The sequence below is a fragment of the Nannobrachium achirus genome (assembly GCF_963921795.1).
Source record: "Nannobrachium achirus genome assembly, chromosome: 19".
Lineage (NCBI taxonomy): Eukaryota > Metazoa > Chordata > Actinopteri > Myctophiformes > Myctophidae > Nannobrachium > Nannobrachium achirus.
Genome location: NC_137826.1, coordinates 49,330,882 through 49,352,731, shown reverse-complemented (window position 1 = coordinate 49,352,731; position 21,850 = coordinate 49,330,882). Strand labels below are relative to the sequence as shown.

Sequence of the window (21,850 nt, the reverse complement as noted above, 5' to 3'; positions counted from 1 at the left end):
GGATGCTTTTTTATTCCATTTTATTTGTTTTAGGGTCCTATCTTGCAGTTCAAGCCTATTTCCACAGGGTGGCAGGCTACTTTCCCAACCTACTGGAGGTGAACATGCAGGGGCGTCAATTGGGTATGGCAAGCTATGGCAGCTGCCATACCTTGGCTACAGGGGGGAAATAATTAAATGTACTTTTCATCGTGCCTGTTGCTAAGGTATGGCAACATGATTGGTGTCTTGCAAGACACCAGTCATGTTGCCATACCTTAGCCTTTCCTGAAGTGACGCCGCTGTGAACATGTGTACACAGCCAGCATATTACTCAATGCCAAACTTTGCACACACACTCCTTGCCTGCCAATCCACAACCTCCACCCCTCCAGGGACCCCTGGAGCTCCAGGGACCCCCAGGGCTTATCTCCCGATTAGGACACTTTCCAGCATAGTGACATGCAGAACAAACTGTCCATATAGTATGGTTTACATAAAAGTCAGTTGTCTTTCACACACACATACATATATACATATACATATACATATACATATATATATATATATATATATATATATATATATATATATATATATATATATATTTCATTTATTTATTTCATAAATATTTTTCATCACAATTGGGTTTGTGGGGAGCCATCCCTGCTTCAAGCTGCCACAGCACGGCACCAACACTTCAAACTAGTTAAAAAACCCAATACAGCAGATCTACAAGCACCTCACAGATCTACAAGCACCTCGCACATGCCAGGGACAGAGTTAGGTTGGCCTGCATAAGCCTTGCTGTCAACACACTATACTACACCACTCAGGCCACCAAGCCAGGTGTGGTCAATTAGTGCCTTCTTTTGATCAGTGGCTTCTGCTTGATGAGTGGCACCAGTCTGTCTTTGTTCACTGGTCAGTCAAGTTCACTGGGAGAGAATATGTTTCAGATCAGTGCAAGTGTATTTGTTTTCCATTTGGACTTACTGTGTTTTGTTGGTACAGTATGCGTGCGACTAACATATTTCTCATAATTCCAATTTGTTTGTTGTTTAATTAGCCGGATTGTGAATGCCCTGCATTTTTCTTTCATCTTTAGAACCACACGTGTGTAACAAAACAGAGTGGTGATCATTTGGTGTGGGTGAAGAGAAGAAAAACATTTCATTAAAGGAGTAGTTCACCCCCAAAGTGACTTTCTTTCTATTGAACTCAAGTCTCCATGGCGTGAGTAATACATTGAAAAAATAAGTCATTTTGGGGGTGAACTACTCCTTGAATGTCAGTTTTGTGGTGTTTTGACTGGACACCCTGAGGATATTGCCAGATAGATAGACAGACAGACAGACAGACAGACAGACAGACAGACAGACAGACAGAGAATTGTAGGCCTTGCATTTATTTGACTTGGTTCCAACAGATGGCGAAAATAGCTAATCTTCAAGCTCACAATGCCTCACTGTTTGGACAAAGAGTTGAGGCGTTACATTTTGTAAAACACGGCCTTGTGAAAATAGCAGATCTACATGCTCACAACACCTCACAACGCAGGGCGGCGTGAGCATGTAGATCTGATATTTTCACAATTTCTGCCCCTAATATTTAATTTATCATTTTAAAAGTATTAAAAAGTCCTTAAATTGTCTCTTTAGAAATGTGCAGATAGCCTCTGTACACTGTTGAGTGGAAAAACAATGTTTCACATTAAGCTAAACATTTGGGACCACCCAAGATCATTTGGAGACCCCTCTAGGGGTCCCATAGTTGAACCACTGACTTATAAGGGGAGTATGGAGACCCCTCTAGGGGTCCCATAGTTGAACCACTGACTTATAAGGGGAGTATATGAGGCTGGATCCGTCTGGAACACTGCACTAGGCTCTCGCCAGCTCTGTAGCTCTCCACACTTGAACAGTTGTGTCCTTAAATTCAATTATAATAATTAACCCCTGTGTATACGGGCAATAGTTTTACATGACTTTGTGTACACAGCCAATAGTTTTACATGAACATGTTCAGGCTTTAGTACTGTACTGTCTCGTGTAGCCCAACAGAGCCCATCACAGCACAACACGGCCCACCAGAGCCCAATACAGCCTATACCAGAGCCCAATAGACTCCAGCAAACCTAAGTCCAGCCCAGTCCTGCCCAATAGGAGTATAGACCAGGGAAGGGGGGAAGTTAGATGACTCCACCAGGCCATTACAGTGACTGTAATGGCAGACCAGGGTAGACAGGACTGCACCAGACTCCACCAGGCTGCTCCATGCTCCAGCCAGCTCTGTAGATCCTGTGTACACGGCACTCCTAACTCGAAAGGTCAAGGAAAAGGGTCGTTTTAGGCGTCAAAACAGGCCCTTTGTCCTTAAAATGAATAAAAAAATCAAAAAAATATGTTTTGTTTCAGGCAGGACACACGTTTCATATTTGAAGCATGCCCGATCTGATGGAATGGGTTTCGTGTCTCTCCGACACTTTGAACCCTTTACGATTGCGAAAAAGACACCGAAACCCGGATTTTTGTCCTTAAAATCAATAAAAAAATCTAAAAAAATCCGTTTGTTTTACGCAGGAAACACTTTCATATTTGAAGGATGCCTGATCCGATGGAATGGGTTTCGTGTCTCTCCGACAATTTTAACCCTTTATGATTGCGAAAAAGACACGAAATTTGCACGCCACCAACACGATTACACATTCTTTCGGATAAAAGACACTTATTCTGACTTACTTTTTGACGCTGAATCCAACAAACCCGGTCTCGTGTCTCTACGACACTTTGAACCCTTTACGATTGCGAAAAAGACACCGAAACCCGGATTTTTGTCCTTAAAATCAATAAAAAAATCTAAAAAAATCCGTTTGTTTTACGCAGGAAACACTTTCATATTTGAAGGATGCCTGATCCGATGGAATGGGTTTCGTGTCTCTCCGACAATTTTAACCCTTTATGATTGCGAAAAAGACACGAAATTTGCACGCCACCAACACGATTACACATTCTTTCGGATAAAAGACACTTATTCTGACTTACTTTTTGACGCTGAATCCAACAAACCCGGTCTCGTGTCTCTACGACACTCCTAACTCGAAAGGTCAAGGAAAAAGCCACTGTGTACACGGGCAATAGTTTTACATGACTTTGTGTACACGGCCAATAGTTTTACATGAACATGTCTAGGCTTTAGTACTGTACTGCCTTGTGTAGCCCAACAGAGCCCAGCACAGCACAACACGGCCCACCAGAGCCCACTACAGCCTACCAGAGCCCAATAGAGTCCAGCAAACCTAAATCCAGCCCAGTCCTGCCGAGTAGGAGTATAGACCGGGGAAAGGGGGTAGTTAGATGACTCCACCAGGCCATTACTGTCCAGATCTGGCTTGAATAGGCCAGACCAGGGTAGACAGGACTGCACCAGACACCACCAGGCTGCTCCATGCTCCAGCCAGCTCTGTAGATCCTTGCACATGCGATTAACCACTGTGTACACGGGCAATAGTTTTAAGTTTTACATGAACCCTCAGAGGGACACTGTGGGCTTATCAAGTGGTCCATGGCCGGTTCTCAAAGTGAGGTCGGGGGGCCCACAGTGTCCCTCTGAGGGGACACGGCACAAACCGTGTGCACGAAGGGCAGGAGCAAGTCCCATAGAATCTATGGGAAATGTACACAGGCGTGTACAAAGTCACCAGTAGTTTTACATGAACCCTCAGAGGGACACTGTGGGCTTATCAAGTGGTCCATGGTCGGTTCTCAAAGTGAGGTCGGGGGACCCTCAGAGGGACACTGTGGGCTTATCAAGTGGTCCATGGTCGGTTCTCAAAGTGAGGTCGGGGGACCCTCAGAGGGACACTGTGGGCTTATCAAGTGGTCCATGGTCGGTTCTCAAAGTGAGGTCGGGGACCCTCAGAGGGACACTTTGGGCTTATCAAGTGGTCCATGGTCGGTTCTCAAAGTGAGGTCGGGGACCCTCAGAGGGACACTTTGGGCTTATCAAGTGGTCCATGGTCGGTTCTCAAAGTGAGGTCGGGGGACCCTCAGAGGGACACTGTGGGCTTATCAAGTGGTCCATGGCCGGTTCTCAAAGTGAGGTCGGGGGGCCCACAGTGTCCCTCTGAGGGGACACGGCACAAACCGTGTGCACGAAGGGCAGGAGCAAGTCCCATAGAATCTATGGGAAATGTACACAGGCGTGTACAAAGTCACCAGTAGTTTTTCACCAGTAGTTTTACACACTGTTCACACTGTGGGCTTATCAAGTGGTCCACTTGATAAGCCCACAGTGTCCCTCTGAGGGTCCCCCGACCTCACTTTGAGAACCGACCATGGACCACTTGATAAGCCCACAGTGTCCCTCTGAGGGTCCCCCGACCTCACTTTGAGAACCGACCATGGACCACTTGATAAGCCCACAGTGTCCCTCTGAGGGTCCCCCGACCTCACTTTGAGAACCACCACGGACCACTTGATAAGCCCACAGTGTCCCTCTGAGGGTCCCCCGACCTCACTTTGAGAACCGACCATGGACCACTTGATAAGCCCACAGTGTCCCTCTGAGGGTCCCCCGACCTCACTTTGAGAACCGACCACGGACCACTTGATAAGCCCACAGTGTCCCTCTGAGGGTCCCCCGACCTCACTTTGAGAACCACCACGGACCACTTGATAAGCCCACAGTGTCCCTCTGAGGGTCCCCCGACCTCACTTTGAGAACCGACCATGGACCACTTGATAAACCCACAGTGTCCCTCTGAGGGTCCCCCGACCTCACTTTGAGAACCACCACGGACCACTTGATAAGCCCACAGTGTCCCTCTGAGGGTCCCCCGACCTCACTTTGAGAACCGACCACGGACCACTTGATAAGCCCACAGTGTCCCCCTGAGGGTCCCCCGACCTCACTTTGAGAACCGACCACGGACCACTTGATAAGCCCACAGTGTCCCTCTGAGGGTCCCCCGACCTCACTTTGAGAACCGACCATGGACCACTTGATAAGCCCACAGTGTCCCTCTGAGGGTCCCCCGACCTCACTTTGAGAACCACCACGGACCACTTGATAAGCCCACAGTGTCCCTCTGAGGGTTCATGTAAAACTACTGGTCGTGAACACCACCTAGGGCCTGTGTACATATGGCTCTCTGCTGCCCCCCATTGAGAAACTATAGACGGCACAGACCGTGTACACGAAGGGCAGGAGCAAGTGTTCAAGTCCCATAGAATCTATGGGAAATGTACGAAGTCGTGTACAAAGTCACCGGTTGGTACACGAGCCATAGTTTTTTCCATTGTAGCTCCCTACAGTGTACACGACTTTGATTATTATTATTACTAGAAGCTGGGCCGCCCTTCGGGCGGCCCAGCGTCTAGTCGGCGACCTGGCCAACTCGGAACAACGTAAATAGGGAATGAATGCCCCGCCCTTTAATGCAAACCCCATTATACCTGTTGTCATAGGACCCGTTTTGACCATCTGTTTGCCTGTGTCCATTTATGCCCATATATGGAGATATCTGTTATCTGTCTGTCTGTCAGCGTCCATTTTATGTCCATATATGGAGATCACTGCAGATATAGTTCTGGGTCCATGTTATGCCCATATATGCCCATATATGGAGATATCTGTCTATTTGCGTCCATTTCACGCCCATATATGGAGATCTCTGAATCTGTCTGTCTGTGTCCCTTTATGCCCGTATATGGAGATCTTTGTGATTCTGCGTAAATTTTATGCCCATATATGCCATTTGCGTCCATTTTATGCCCATTTATGGAGATCTCTGTATCCGTCTGTCTGTGTGTCTGTCTGTGTCCCTTTATGCCGTATGAGATCTCTGAATCTGTCTGTCTGTGTCCCTTTATCCATTTTATGCCCATATATGGGGGCATTCATTTTATGCCCATATATGGAGAACGCGCGTGCCCGTGGGACGAACGGTTCTCATATGGGGGCATTCATTTTATGCCCATATATGGAGAACGCGCGTGCCCGTGGGACGAACGGTTCTCGAGATACGCGGATTACCTACATACATACACACTCACAGAGATTTTTTGTTGACTCATGTGGCGTACGTCTGCCCATATATGCCCATATATGGAGATATCTGTCTATTTGCGTCCATTTCACGCCCATATATGGAGATCTCTGAATCTGTCTGTCTGTGTCCCTTTATCCATTTTATGCCCATATATGGGGGCATTCATTTTATGCCCATATATGGAGAACGCGCGTGCCCGTGGGACGGAACGCGCGTGCCCGTGGGACGAACGGTTCTCGGAGATCTCTGAATCTGTCTGTCTGTGTCCCTTTATCCATTTTATGCCCATATATGGGGGCATTCATTTTATGCCCATATATGGAGAACGCGCGTGCCCGTGGGACGGAACGCGCGTGCCCGTGGGACGAACGGTTCTCATATGGGGGCATTCTTTTTTTGCCCATATGGAGAACGCGCGTGCCCGTGGGACGAACGGTTCTCGAGATACGTGGATTACCTACATACATACACACTCACAGAGATTTTTTGTTGACTCATGTGGCGTACGTGATGTCAGAGCCTTTTATGAAGTGATGTCACAATGAGTCAGAGCTTTCGCCGATTTCTTCAGAAACAGCCTGATGTCAACAATCAACCCCGCATAAGGAGATTCCGAACGTTTCGCGCCGGTTTGGGAAAACCGCGCGTCGGGTCGGGTCGAGACCCGGCACTGCACTCCGTGCCGTGGCCATATATGGGGGCATTCATTTTATGCCCATATATGGAGAACGCGCGTGCCCGTGGGACGGAACGCGCGTGCCCGTGGGACGAACGGTTCTCGGAGATCTCTGAATCTGTCTGTCTGTGTCCCTTTATCCATTTTATGCCCATATATGGGGGCATTCATTTTATGCCCATATATGGAGAACGCGCGTGCCCGTGGGACGGAACGCGCGTGCCCGTGGGACGAACGGTTCTCATATGGGGGCATTCATTTTATGCCCATATGGAGAACGCGCGTGCCCGTGGGACGAACGGTTCTCGAGATACGTGGATTACCTACATACATACACACTCACAGAGATTTTTTGTTGACTCATGTGGCGTACGTGATGTCAGAGCCTTTTATGAAGTGATGTCACAATGAGTCAGAGCTTTCGCCGATTTCCTCAGAAACAGCCTGATGTCAACAATCAACCCCGCATAAGGAGATTCCGAACGTTTCGCGCCGGTTTGGGAAAACCGCGCGTCGGGTCGGGTCGAGACCCGGCACTGCACTATTATTATTATTATTATTAGGGCTGGGACTTTAACTAATTAATTTTGATTAATTAATTACAGAAAATGTATGCAAAAACTAAGCGCGATTAAAATGCATATTTCTTTTTAATCGCGCTTAGTTTTTGCATCATAGAACCTTTCTCACTGGACATGTTTCAGGGGTACTGATCACTCACGTACCAAAATGTGTTTTAATTGAAATAAAATGTGATTAATATATATATATATATATATATAGTCCATCGTTGTTCAATGAAAAACAAAAAAACATATGTTATGTTTATGATGTTACCAGTTATTATAATGAAGATGGGGTCCTTGTCCCTTTCATGCCCATCAGATCCCAGATGTCATCAATATTAAGCCCATATCTGGGAATGCCCATATATGGACATATTGTGTCAGTCTCGTGTGGTCTTTGACATCAAACATCTACGATGTCAGACTTCAGTCATCTCCATATTTGGGAAAATATGGCTACATTTTGGCCAACTTTTTGGGTCAAAGTTGATCCCATTAATGGTCTTTAAAAGATGACATGGGTGTGGGTTTACAGGTGTGTGCGTGTCAGGTCAGAGCCACAGGGAAGATGTACGCGTGTAAGAAGCTGGAGAAGAAGAGAATCAAGAAGAGAAGAGGAGAATCCATGGCTCTGAATGAGAAAGTCATACTGGAGAAGGTCAACAGTTTATTTGTTGTAAGTACTGCATGCACCAGGGGTTTTCAAAGTGGGTGACGGGGCACCCTGGGGTGACGGGGCACCCTGGGGTGCCGCGACGGCAGTCCAGGGGTGCCGCGAGATAATTTGATAATATTTGGAATTTATTTGGACACTTGAAAAAACATTTTAAACTTGAAGTACAAAGTTATTTTCTCAGTCAGTTCTAACCAAAATGGCTATTATCTCAACGTTTTCCTCGCAACATAATCACTAAAATATCATCACTGTCAGGCAGAAACCTCGTATCTCCACGTTTCGAATGTGTAAGTCTTTTGGTAAAGCAAAGCCCTGCTTCATCATACAAGACTGTCGCACAAAACTAGTGAATGCAAGGCGTTTTGTGCTTGTAGATCTGCTGTTTTCACCCCTCTTTCCCTCTTAAAATTGCCAAATACAAGGCACAAATACTTAGTTTCCATACAATCAATTATTTGCTTCGCAAAACGATTTGATACCGATTACCGCATTTTAAAACGATACGATACGATACAAAGCCAAAACGGTACGATATTTTGCTTTTTGCAAACGATATAGTAAATCATTGCTAATTAAAATCGATGTTTCGATTCAGTTACTGTATCGTTACACCCCTAGTTAATAATGATGGCAATGATAAAGATCATTTGTGTGCTGCAGGTGAGCCTGGCGTATTCGTACGAGACGAGGGAAGCCCTGTGTCTGGTCCTGACTCTGATGAACGGAGGGGACCTGAAGTTCCACATCTACCACATGGGAGAGGCCGGCTTCACCGAGACCAGAGCCGTGTTCTACTGCGCCCAGATCTGCTGCGGGCTGCAAGACCTGCACGGTGCAAGGATAGTTTACAGGTAAACACACACGCACACACACACACGCACACACACACACAGGGGCGTCACAAGGGGAGGAAAGTGGGACTGAGTTACTAGGGCCCAAGGTGGAGGGGGCCTTAATTATTTTATACTTTAGCTATTGAAAAATAGCAGATATACAAGCTCACAGCGCGGCACCGAGTGCCGCGCTGCGAGCTTGTAGATCTGCTATTTTTGAAAAGTCGTGAAAATGAATGAGCTTGTATATCTGCTATTTTTCAATAGTTAAAGCACAACATAATGCGTTACCCAGCTTAACCACCCCTGCCCTATATGTGTTTGACAGACACGGACCCCCCCATTTGAAAATATTTTGTTCCAGGGACCCCCGAAAGCAAAGATTTTGGTTAGAAATGTTTGCTTGTAAAAAAAAATATATATATATTTTTTTTCTTTTCTTTTTTGAGCGGTGGTCACACCGTCTCCTATACGTGGCCGTGTGTGTGGGTATGTCTGTCTGTCTGTCTGTCTGTCTGTCTGTCTGTATGTAGCCTGCAATACCTTTTCTGACCACACATGTTAAGGGAGGGGCGCTGTTGTTCAAGCCAGGCACACAAACACTCACATTCACACACACACACACACACACGCACGCACGCACACGCACACGCGCACGCACGCACACACACACACACACACGCACGCACACACACACACACACACACACACACACACACACACACACACACACGCAGCCTCCACCACTCAGTTCACACGAGTGTGATTTTTTTTTCCAAAGATTTGCACACATTGCACAAAGTAATCACAATCAATCAATCTCTCTCTCTCTCTCTCTCTCTCTCTCTCAGAGATTTGAAGCCAGAGAACATTCTGTTAGATGACCATGGTGAGTTTTTTAACCAAAAATGTGTGTGTGTGTGTGTGCGTGCGTGCGTGCGTGCATGCGTGCGTGCGTGCGTCTGTGTCGGTGCATGCCTGCACAGTCTGCTCGTTTCGCGCGCCATAGGGTTGCACGCTGGCTGGATTTTGTTTACCTCACATTGCCTTGGAAATCAAACGGCAGCGCCGATGTGTGTGATGATTTTGTCAAGACTGACGATGAAGCAACACAAAGTCTGCGTGTATCACTCGTCATCGACATCAGTGACGTCAAATCACATTGATGCGAGACACCCGGTCAGAGAGCTGAGTGGCAGACTTCACCGTGAAACGAAACCTCGCCGTTGTGATGCATGGGCAGAGAAGATCACTGATTTTACAGCCAACTCCAAGATGATAACCAGTGTTGTTTTGACAGCAAATCTTTATTTAATTTTAGTCATAGTCTTTTGAATAAAATGTAATTTAGTTTTAGTCAGAATTTAGTCACCTGAAAAGTTTTAGTTTTAGTCTAATTTTAGTCTACTAAATATAAGATTTTAGTCGACTAAATCTACAGTAGATTTAGTAAACTGAAATGTATTTTGGCAGGCCTTGATGGCATCGTAATGACAGATTTTACACATGGTTGTGTGCTGCTGCGACGCGTTGTGAGCTTGTAGATCTGCTATGTTCAGCACACAACACCAAACATAAAATGACTCTCTTCAGCACTAGTCCCTCCCTAACGTTTTAGTCTAGTTTTTATTTTGTTGACTAAATTGTCAATATATTTAGTCTTAGTTTTAGTCACCACAGCTTAGTTTTTGTTTAGTTCTTATTTCGTTTTCGTCAGTGAAAAAAACACAGTCGACAAACATTTTTCGTCATAGATTTAGTCGACGAAATCAACACTGATGCGAGACACCCAGGGGCGTCACAAGGGGTAGGAAAGTGGGACTGAGTTACCAGGGCCCAAGGTGGAGGGGCCTTAATAACTTTATCTATAGAAAAATAGCAGATATACAAGCTCACAGTGCGGCACCGAGTGCCGCGCTGCGAGCTTGTAGATCTGCTATTTTTGAAAAGTTGTGAAAATGTGTGAAAATCTTTGAATATATGTATTTTTTAAGCAAACATTTCTAACTCAAATTTTGCTTCTGGGGGTCCCTGGAACTAAATATTTTGAGATCGGGGTCCGTGGCCAAATACATATCATCTTGGGGGTCCTTGACATAGGTTTCTTGCACACATTTTCACGATTTTTCAAAAATAGCAGATATACAAGCTCTCAGCGCGGCAGAGCTTGTATATCTGCTATTTTTCAATAGTTAACATTCATGGGGGGCCCGCAGTGAATCCTTGTACCCAGGGCCCAGAATTTGGTGTGACGCCCCTGGAGACACCTGGTCAGAGAGCTGAGTGGCAGACTTCACCGTGAAACAAAACCTCACCTCTGTGATGCACGGGCAGAAAAGATCACTGATTTTACAGCCAACTCCAAGATGATAAACAAAGATATCATGCCTTGGGTCGCCGGCTGGCCTACTGGTCCAGGCGCATACCACATACCGTAGGCTTTGATGCCTGACGGCATCGTCGGTTCGATTCCCGATCCGGACGACCTTTGCTGCATGTCACTCCCTGCCTCTCCCCCCATTTCCTGTCAGTCTACTGTCCTATCCAATAAAAGCCCCAAAACTAAAGAAAAAAAATATATATATATATTAGTTGTTGTCGAGGGGAAAGGCTTCCGTGAGCTGATGGCAATTCTCCAACAAGAATACACTGTGCCCCACAGATATAAAGAGCTAGATGCCTTGTTCGCCTCTGCAGTTCATTGGAGCGACATGCAACAGTTGTAGTCCGGACATCCTGGAAAAACTAAGGGAACGCTGTCAGTCAAAGTGACTACTGGCCAATCACAGCGTGACTTTTCCGGGACTTATCCAAGGACTACAATTCAATTCAACAGAGCCAGTTCCGATGTTGCGCGGCTCAGCTGTTCTTACAGGCTGCGTACGTAAAGACCCGCCCCCACCTACCTCTGATTGGCCTAGCAACTTCCCTATGTGTGACAAAGAAGGTCTCAGCAAGAACAGTCACCAACGTCATCTTAGCCTCGCGTAGCCAGGCTTACTCATCTGCGAAGAGAAAAGCCTGGTGACAATAGAAGGCAGAAGACGTTCTGGGAGGGGGGGCTGAATTTTCCCGGAAGCTGTATTTTTTTCACAGTGCGGTGTTCCTGCAAACGTATTCCCTGCACGAAAAAATCTGGTCTACGTCTCCTGCTACGTCGGTTACGCTCGCAATAAACAATATACAAACAAAAACATTGATTCAAGCAATGTTACACCTATTAAGAGTGAGTTAAGAGCTACAATCTATTTTAGTTTTTTCGCTGGGGAATGTAAACAGACCCGCATCGCATGACGTAACGTCCGTTAAACGCAGCACTTCCGCTAGGAATTGTGGAACACACCGGAAGCCCTATTGTCTACAGGGTGACGTCATCTAGGCTCCATGGGTGGCGGGATAACATTAGCGTCTATGAGCACTTTGTCACTTCCGCCACCCAAAAGTGTCATGGCGGCGTCCCATGGTGTGCCAACTTCCGGGTGTTGTCTGTTCCTGCCTAACCTTCCTTGATGTGTGACGCACGTGGAAGCAATGCACACGTGTTCCCTTAGTCCCTCGATGCACATGCATCAGAGTCGAAGGAGGCGTCTACCTTTCTATGTCTATGCTGTGCCCTGTCAGTCACCAAACATTGACAGTGTGACGAGAGAGAGAGAGAACGATGGCCCCAAACTCACCCCCAGTTTTTTATGTTTAGGAGTACTTGATGGATTTGATCCCCGGGCCGGTGGGACCATGTTTTGGGACGAGCCCTTTCATCTCAACTGTGCAGCAAAAAAAGAAAGAAAAAGCGTATATATATTTTTTTTAATTTTGAAAAAATCGATCGATCGATTTTTGGCCTCAACACGTCGACTCGCGATTAACCAGTGTTGGGGAAGTTGCTTTGAAAGCGTAACTTGTACAGTTACAAGTAACTCACCATGGCAGTAACTTGATCAAGTTAAAGTTATACCCCTGGAGAAATGTAACTTTCAAGTTACATAGAAAAAGTAACGTGAGTAACTTGAGTTACTTTTTTTTTCAGCGTTAAATTGAGAATGTACAATTGGTGTACATGAAACAAAATATTATATCCTACCAAAGAAGTCACATGCCAGCAGAAATATGCCTCTCAACTGAATTTCATGTTTTATTTCAAAACGGTTGACATTTTCTTTAGTAGAAATCTGTGTTCCTAATATAAAGTTAAAAAAATAAGAAAATTATGATCTGTTGAGGACATTTGATTGTCAATCTTAACAAAACGTACTGTAAATGTAAAATTATAACTTTGCTTGTAACTTCTTGTAACTTGTAACTTGAGCCAAAAAAATGTCCCAAAAAAGTATCTCAGTTACTTGACGAGTTACAGAAATATGAATGTAACTCAGTTACCAGCAAGTTACAGCAAAAACTTAGTTACAGTGTGTGTGTGTGTGTGTGTGTGTGTGTGTGTGTGTGTGTGTGTGTGTGTGTGTGTGTGTGTGTGTGTGTGTGTGTGTGTGTGTACAGGTCACATCAGGATATCAGACCTGGGCCTGGCAGTCAGTATTCCTGAAGGGGAGAGCATCAAAGGACGAGTTGGAACCGTAGGATACATGGGTGTGTCTCTCTGTCTGTGTGTGAGACTGGTCCAAACCGTTGCCGGCTTCCCAAGTCGGTGTGTTTCAGGTTTTAATGGCTTAATGCAGGGGTCTTCAACGTTTTCAGGCCAAGGACCCCTTAGTTGAGAGAGAGAGATGAAGCAGGGACCCCCACAACCTTTTTCATAGATTCCATAGTTTCATTGTTTGACAGCGCGATCGATCATCAGTGTATTTTGGGTTCATGTTAATTTTGTTTTCAGAATTAACCACTTGAAACGTCAATACTTAATTAACTTGACCTTTCACTCTGTACTTAGTCTCTTTTTCCCCTCTACACCAAAGGTCTTTGCCAAAAATAGCCGATCTACAAGCTCACAACGCCTCGCAGCGCGAGCGTTGTGAGCTTGTAGATCTGCTATTTTTGGCTAAAGTTCTCAGAATAAGGACACTAGGGTTCAAGTGGTTAATATAAAAAAAGAAGAAAAAAGGTTTCTATTACTCAAAGATTTGGAGGACCCCCTGTAGTAACTCTGATGACCCCCAGGGCTCCCGGACCCCCTGTTGAAGACCCCTGGCTTAATGTGTTGTTCTTCTTCTTCTGCAGCTCCGGAGGTGATCCAGAATGAACGCTACACCTTCAGTCCAGACTGGTGGGCCCTGGGGGTCCTCCTGTATGAGATGATCCAGGGAGCCTCTCCCTTTCAACAGAGGAAGAAGAAGATTAAGAGAGAGGTGATCGCAGGACATGACCTGTCACAATGAATAAATACATAATCGTCTAATCGCCAGTGTTTTTTTTTTTACTTTTGTACTTAAAGCTATCTGTAACTTTTTCAATTAAACAAATCTTACATTTGATCTAACTATTAAATCGCTAACGTTTTAGAAGACCCACTCCGTGAATTTCAGCCCCTAAAGCCTTCTGTAAATATGTTTTCTATGATCCTGGCCGGGAACCGGATTTCGCGGCAAAATTACGTCATCTGCATCTTTCCGTATATGTTGTATATACGTTGGCCAATCACAGTGCGGATCATATACTACCGGCCAATCACAGCGCGTCTTGCCGTCTCTTCAGGAAGTAGTTTGCCTCAGCAACAGTGTTTACTCTGGTGTAGGAGTCTAGCCTGTTACTCCCCAACGCCAGGTCACAGAGGGACGTGAGACCCCTCTACGGATGCGTATCGGCGAGGTGGAGGCGGTCGCGGTGGTCCACGGCCCAGCTCCGGTAGTCCGCGGTGACCCCGGGCGAAAAACGGCCGAAAAAAGCAAAACAGCTACTGACCAGTAGTTGAGCAACTTCCATAGTATAGCTTTAACACTTTAGCCATGTTGTATACCTACAAGCTACGAGCATTAATGCCTATATTGTATTCATTGTAGGAGGTGGAGAGACTGGTGACAAACAGTGAGGACACACTGACATACAGTGACAAGTTCTCTGAGGACGCAAAGAGCCTCTGCAAGATGGTGAGTTTCTGTGTGTGTGTGTGTGTGTGTGTGTGTGTGTGTGTGTGTGTGTGTGTGTGTGTGTGTGTGTGTGTGTGTGTGTGTGTGTGTGTGTGTGTGTGTGTGTGTGTATACGTGTGCATGTGCGCGTGTGCATGTGCGCGTGTGCAGTGGTGGTACTCACATTTTATATTTAAGTAAGAGTACCAATACCACAATTTAGAAATAGTTTTCAAAATCGACTTGAGTTAAAGTACAAAGGTATTGCCAATAAAATATATTTAAGTACATAGTGGCCTGTGACAAAATAATAGACATTGTGAGAACAATTTTCCAGGTCCTCAACCTGTGGGTCGGGACCCCCAGGGGGGTCCCCGAATTATTTTGGGGGGTCGCCAGATGATGAACCTAATGTGAAACATTGTTTACAAAATGTAGTCTAACCTAACGTGGACATTCTATGCGGCCCGGCAGATCTCACCGGGTCCTCCGGCGTCTCGAAATGACACGGAGGGGGACATGACTCCTGCAGCTGTCCGCTTTGAGTAAATGAGGAAGTGATCCGCGGTGGAAAACCAGTGATAAATCATAGCGATTTTATAATTATAATGGATAAGCCTAAACAAAGCAGTTTACATGAACAATACTGATGTAAAATAAGATATCTGAACGACTACATTTATTTTATGTACAATTAAAATGTCATGAACCAGCACAGTTAGAGGGGGGGTTTTGCCTAGGCTTTAATAAGCCTGGGTTTCCGAGGCTATCCACAACTTTCCAAAGTCCCATCATGCATTGCGCAGAAGGTGCAGGCAGCTTCCGGCGCCGCAGCCGAGTGTGATCTACAAGCTCACAACGGTTGCATCTGCGACGCGACGTGAGCTTGTATGTCTGCTGTTAACCGGAAGTGTCCCGCAAATAATGCTACAGTAAATTCTGGCGGAAACAGGTGGATACAAAATTAAATGCGTCAACTCTTAGGGCTCGTGGTGGGTTGGGGGGTCCCCAGTTAAAATATGATTATTATGGGGGTCGCGGCCTGAAAAGGTTGAGAACCACTGCTCAAAAGAACAATTGTTGTTTTAAGGTGTTAGGGTCAGAGCACTGTTTCACAAACACTGGGTCTGAACCCATTATAGTCCAGTAATTTTAGGCCAAAATTAGGCTAAACCTAAAACAAATTACAATAGTAGCAAACTCAACTGATTTTGTATCCTCAATATGTCCTTAGTGAGAGAAAAAAAGTCCCAAGGAATCCCATCAGGGGAAAGTTTTGAAAACGACCTACCTACCTTCACTTACTATACACTACACTATAACGGAAAATATGACTCCCAAAAAATCTGCTTTAAGTGTGATGTGAGGGGTCAAACTAGGGGTTTTTAATTATTCTGAATCCATTGCAAGCATTTGTTTTCAAAACTTTCCTCTGATGGGATTCCTTGGGACTTTTTTTCCCTCACTAAGGACATAATGAGGATACAGAATCAGTTGAGTTTGCTACTATTGCAATTTGTTTTAGTTTTTTTTCATATAATGACTGGACTATTAAGCCTCTATCAGAGTCCAGGGTGAAGAGCTATTCACTTCACCGCGTTGTAGTTTCCTAGCTATCACCTAGGCTTTGTTATGCATTTTTAGGTGATGGCTAGAAAACTATACACTGCGGTGAAGTGAATAGCTCTTCACCCTGGACTCTGATTGAGGCTTTAGTGGGTCACGGACACATTTGTGTGGGTCCCTTCATTTTTGTTTTTATTTATTATTATTTCAAAACATCTTCAAAAAACATTCCCAAAAAAAACAAATTAATAAATAAAAGAAAAAAAAATCAAGAAATTCCATGAATTAGAAAACAGATGTTTAAGAAGTAGTGAAAATAGCCGATCTGTAAGCTCACGACGCTGTGCAAAGCGACACGTTGTGCCCTTGTAGATCGTCGGTTTTCACTAGTTTGGTCCCGGGCAAACGTCTAATCTATCTCACCACCGGATTAGAGTTTTATTTATTTTATACTTACTTACTTAGTTGCATGGCGATCTGTCGTTCTATCTGTCTGTCTGTCTGTCTGTCATGCTCATCATTCCGTCGGTATTTCTCCACCCTTCCAGCTGATGGCCAAGGACCCCGCTGATAGGCTGGGCTGTCTAGGGGGCGGGGCTTCAGAGGTCAAAGCTCACGACATCTTCCGCCCCATCAACTTTAAACGGCTGGAAGCTGGAATCATGCAGCCACCGTTTGTACCTGATGTGAGATACGCGCACGCACGCACGCACGCACGCACGCACGCACGCACGCACGCACGCACGCACGCACGCACACACACACACACACACACACACACACACACACACACACACACACACACACACACTTTTAAATTGTTTATTCCACGATACAGTGAAGCATTTTCAAAATGAGTGAAAATAGCCAATCTACAAGCACGCAACGCCTCTAGATTGGCTATTTTCGCTAGTTTTGCGAGACGGGCTTGTATGACGAAGCAGGGCTTTACTAAGAATTTGAAGCTTGGAGATAGGAGGTTTTTGCCCGACAGTGTCTGTTTATATAGCAGTGATAGCTGAGTGGTTAGTGTCCATACTTAGGACTCCGGAGGTCCCAGCGGTCGCAGGTACGATTCCCTGCTCCAGCTATCACTTCTCCCCTCCCCTCGTGCTCCTTGTGGGCAGCACAGGGTTCAGCTGGGTTAAGCTGAAAAACTGAATTTCCCTCGTGGGATGACGTAGGTAATTCTTCTTCTTCTTCTGTATTTACTTATCGTCGTTGTCGGTTGGAAACCCTGTATGCCCAAAACCGTTTGTTTTGCATTTATCATCTTAAAAATTATTTAAACTAGTGAAAACAGCCGATCTACAAGCACACAACGCCTCATTGTGTGCTTGTAGATCTGCTGTTTTCACTAGTTCGGTGCGATGGCCTTGTATGATGAAGCAGGCTTTGCTTTGCGAAAAAACTAACAAATTTGAAACTTGGAGATACAAGGTTTCTGCCCGACAGTGACGTTATTTATTTCTTGTCTTTGTCTGTGTGTGTGTGTGTGTGTGTGTGTGTGTGCGCTTGCGTGCGTATGTGCGTGCGTGTGTGCGTGTGCGTGTCAGTCTCAGTCCATCTACTGTAAGGACGTGCTGGACATTGAGCAGTTCTCCACGGTCAAGGGGGTGGAGCTGGAGGCCAAGGACCAGACGTTCTACGTCAAGTTCAACACGGGCTGCGTGTCTATTCCCTGGCAGAACGAGGTAGCGCACGCACACACACACACACACACACACACACACACACACACACACACACACACACACACACACACACACACACACACACACACACACACACACACACACATGCACACATGCGTGCAGGCAGGCTCACACACACCCCAGTGGTGTAAAGTAACTAAGTACATTTACTTAATTACTGCACTTAAGTACAATTTTGAGTTATTTGTACTTTACTTGAGTATTTCCAGTTTCCAATACTTTTCCACTACATGTCGGATCCAAATGTTGTACTTTTACTCCACTACATTTATTTGAACATTTTAGTTACTAGTACTTTGCAGATGTAAATTATAATATTATAGAACATACACTAACGACTTTTTTATACCTAGGCTATTTGAAAATAGCCAATCTACAAGCTCACAACGCGTCGCATCGCGTTGTGAGCTTGTAGATCTGCTATTTTCAAACGTTTCGGAATTGTACTTTTGTACTTTTTGTGCAAGTATATTTTGATGCCAATACTTTCATACTTTTACCCAAGTACATTTTGAATTCCGGACCTTTACTTGTAAGGGTGCCCTCACGCCCAAATACCTAGAGTGGAATCCGGCAATGCATTTCAATGAGAATGGAGCAGTTTCATGCCAGTATAGGATTTCTGCAAAAAACGCTCCACTCTCATTGAAATGCATTGGCGGATTCCACTCTCATAGGTATTTTGGTGTGAGGGCACCCTAGTATTTCTACATCACAGTATTCATACTTTTACTCAAGTAAAACATTTTAGTACTTTTTCCACCACTGACACATTTTCTTTTAAAGGACAACTTAGTTTTTTGAGTGTTAAAATGTTTTCATTTACTGCTTTCTATCGTTTTAGCCATTTTAGCGATCTTGATTTCAGTGGGTTGGGGGTATGCGTGCATGTGTCTAAATACGTCTTTTTAGACACAATAAGCTGATGATTTCTTTATCATCATCTTTATCAGCGGTTAGAAATGTTCATTTCCGTGTGAAAATAAACATTCTGACCACCTTTACAAGGCCGCAAATTTCCACAACATGGACACCATTGTGGCTTCCGGGGCTTTTCAAAATAAAGCGCCACTCTGTGTTGCCAAATAATTACTTATTGTAAGTCGCTTCGGATTAAAATTGTCTGCTAACAGAGGCGTCAATTGGATATGGCAGGGGTATGCAGCTGCCATATCCTGGGTCCAGGGGGGAGAATAAAAGTTACTTTTAAATATAAATCCATGAATGTCTCCTTGTCTATCTATGCTGGTTATTATGTTGTTAAATTACAGTAAAATAACTACAAATACAAAATGTATCAAAATGGTCATTTTAACAAGGTATAATTATATTCTCCACACTTGTATTCTCCCCATCTTGACAAAATGGTATATTCCCAGGTTCCGCAGGTTAGCTGCACAGGTGCAAACAATGCATTATTGTTAATTGTGTCATGTTTACTAACATGCCAAGTTTAGTAGCACTTGAACAACCATTCCAGGCTGCCATATCCAGCCCAAGGAACCGTAGAAACGGGAGAAAAAATAAAATGTACTTCTTAAAATAAATGTATCATGCCTGTTGCTAAGGTATGGCAACATGACTGGTGTCTTGCACGCGCGCGAAGGCGTGCGTGCAAGACACCAGTCATGTTGCCATACCTTAGCTTTTTCTGAACTGACGCCACTGTCTGCTAAATGCCTAAATTGTAAATAATTACAACAATAATGGCATCCCAAGTGTTAATATACACAAGTGAACGTCTCAAATGATCTCTCTTATATTGTGTTAATCTCTCTCTCTCTCTCTCTCTCTCTCTCTCTCTCTCTCTCTCTCTCTCTCTCTCTCCAGATGATCGACACAGAGGTTTTCTCCGATTTAAATATTTTTCAGCAGGATGGCTCGTTGACCTCTGACCTTGACTGGAGGCATCAGCCGCTCCCCCCTCCCAAACGCACTTTACTGCAGAGACTGTTCGGAGTCCAGGTGTGTGTGTGTGTGTGTGTGTGTGTGTGTGTGTGTGTGTGTGTGTGTGTGTGTGTGTGTGTGTGTGTGCATGCACATGTGCATGTTATTGTTTAAATGAATACTTCCTGAAAGACAGATGTACAGTATTATATCGTCAGTGATACGCAATTTGGAATCACGCCACAGCTCCGGGCGGAGCCGCTGGTTTCGTTTAATCAGCGGGTTAGGTTTAGGCATAGTTTTACTGAGGTTAGGGTTAGGTTTAGGCATAGTTTTACTGGTTTAGGCATAGTTTTACTGAGGTTAGGGTTAGGTTTAGGCATAGTTTTACTGGTTTAGGCATAGTTTTACTGAGGTTAGGGTTAGGTTTAGGCATAGTTTTACTGAGGTTAGGGTTAGGTTTAGGCATAGTTTTACCGAGGTTAGGGTTAGGTTTAGGCATAGTTTTACTGAGGTTAGGGTTAGTGTAAGAGCCTTAATGGGATAATGTCATGATGACCTTACTTGCCCTTGATCTGAGTCACTTTGACCTGACTTTTCTTTGAAGTTGATAGTGGCCAATATTATGCAGCAGTGTGTAATTTCTCAATGATTATGTGCAGCAGTGTACAGTAATGATTGTTCTGTGTGGATTGGCCTGTCTTTAAGTGAGTGCTTGTGATTGGTGCTCCTTTATTGATGTGTTTGGTGTATGTTCTTTTCTCTGTTAAGTTTTTGGTCAGAACAGTGAAGCTAAGAGAGAGGAGAGCACATATTTCTTTTACCACGTCCACGTGTCCATGAGACACATGTAAACTGTACTACTTTTTTTGCCTTTATTTCAGTAAAGAGTCTACGTTTACAACGTGCGTCATTATTTTTGTGCTCAAGATTTTTGGAAACTTTAGACATTACATTTAGTAAAAGAAATAGCTCACCTTTGGAAGAAAGGAAGATCTTTTGGATTCTAAGGAAATTACCAACCAGTTTCTGGATATCTTTTGGAAGAATTATTCTACACAACTCGATGAAGACTTTCTTGGAGGAAAATCAACAACTTTAAAGAAGGTAAAAAAAAAAAAAACCTGTTGAAGCCACTTCAGCCCCAGAGGTGAATTGATTCAAGCTACTCAGTGACTATTTTTCTCTGTTTGCTACTAAAAGCCATTGAAGACTCTGCGTGTTCAGAAGTTATATGCATCTGGTCTGTAAGAGAGAAGTGTTAAAGAAGATACTTTTTATTGCCTTACATAGAATTTACGCTCTGTTTTTGTGACATGATGGCTGAAGATGAGAAAAGTAACACTGTAGAAATGGAATCTAAAAGAATGAGTAAGCCTACTGAGAGGGCTTTGGAGGATAAACTGCATAGGCTCATTGGAGCCAGGAGAGGAAAATTAAGCCAGATAACTGCTAAAATACATGAAGTTGAAAGTCTGATGAGTGACGCTGCCAATCTAGAGGCAGTGCAAGGGTTGATGAACTATGAGATCAACACTTATGTTGCCGACTTTCAAGATTTCAATGAGCAGATAAGAAATCTTCTGCCTACAGAAGAAAAAGAGGCAGATGAAAAAAACTGGTTGAACAGCGAGCTGCTAGCTTGAAGAACAAGCTGAGAAAGAACGAAGTGTTTCTTGAGGACTACAAAGACTTCATGAAAGGCCTACTCGACAAAGGTTATGCTGTTGAAGTTCCACAAGAGCAACTTGTTCGTGATGACAACAGGGTCTGGTATGTCCCACACCACGGGGTGTACCACCCGAAGAAAAAAAAGATGCGTGTGGTCTTTGACTGCACAGCCTCCTTCCAGAATGTGTCGCTGAATGGTCAGTTGATGCAAG

The 21,850-nt window shown here is 44.6% G+C and overlaps 1 protein-coding gene across 1 annotated transcript in view; it reads left to right on the top strand.

The window, feature by feature from the left end:
* Positions 1-21,850, top strand: part of grk6 (G protein-coupled receptor kinase 6) — a gene marked incomplete at its 3' end in the record, with an annotated part of 45,367 nt that overhangs the window by 19,416 nt on the left and 4,101 nt on the right. The window contains exons 8-16 of the mRNA XM_080749016.1: positions 7,809-7,949; positions 8,610-8,800; positions 9,634-9,671; positions 13,277-13,366; positions 13,955-14,082; positions 14,734-14,820; positions 16,914-17,051; positions 17,922-18,059; positions 19,911-20,045. Coding sequence (XP_080605142.1) covers positions 7,809-7,949; positions 8,610-8,800; positions 9,634-9,671; positions 13,277-13,366; positions 13,955-14,082; positions 14,734-14,820; positions 16,914-17,051; positions 17,922-18,059; positions 19,911-20,045 — 1,086 coding nt within the window. The remainder of the gene's footprint in view (positions 1-7,808; positions 7,950-8,609; positions 8,801-9,633; positions 9,672-13,276; positions 13,367-13,954; positions 14,083-14,733; positions 14,821-16,913; positions 17,052-17,921; positions 18,060-19,910; positions 20,046-21,850) is intronic.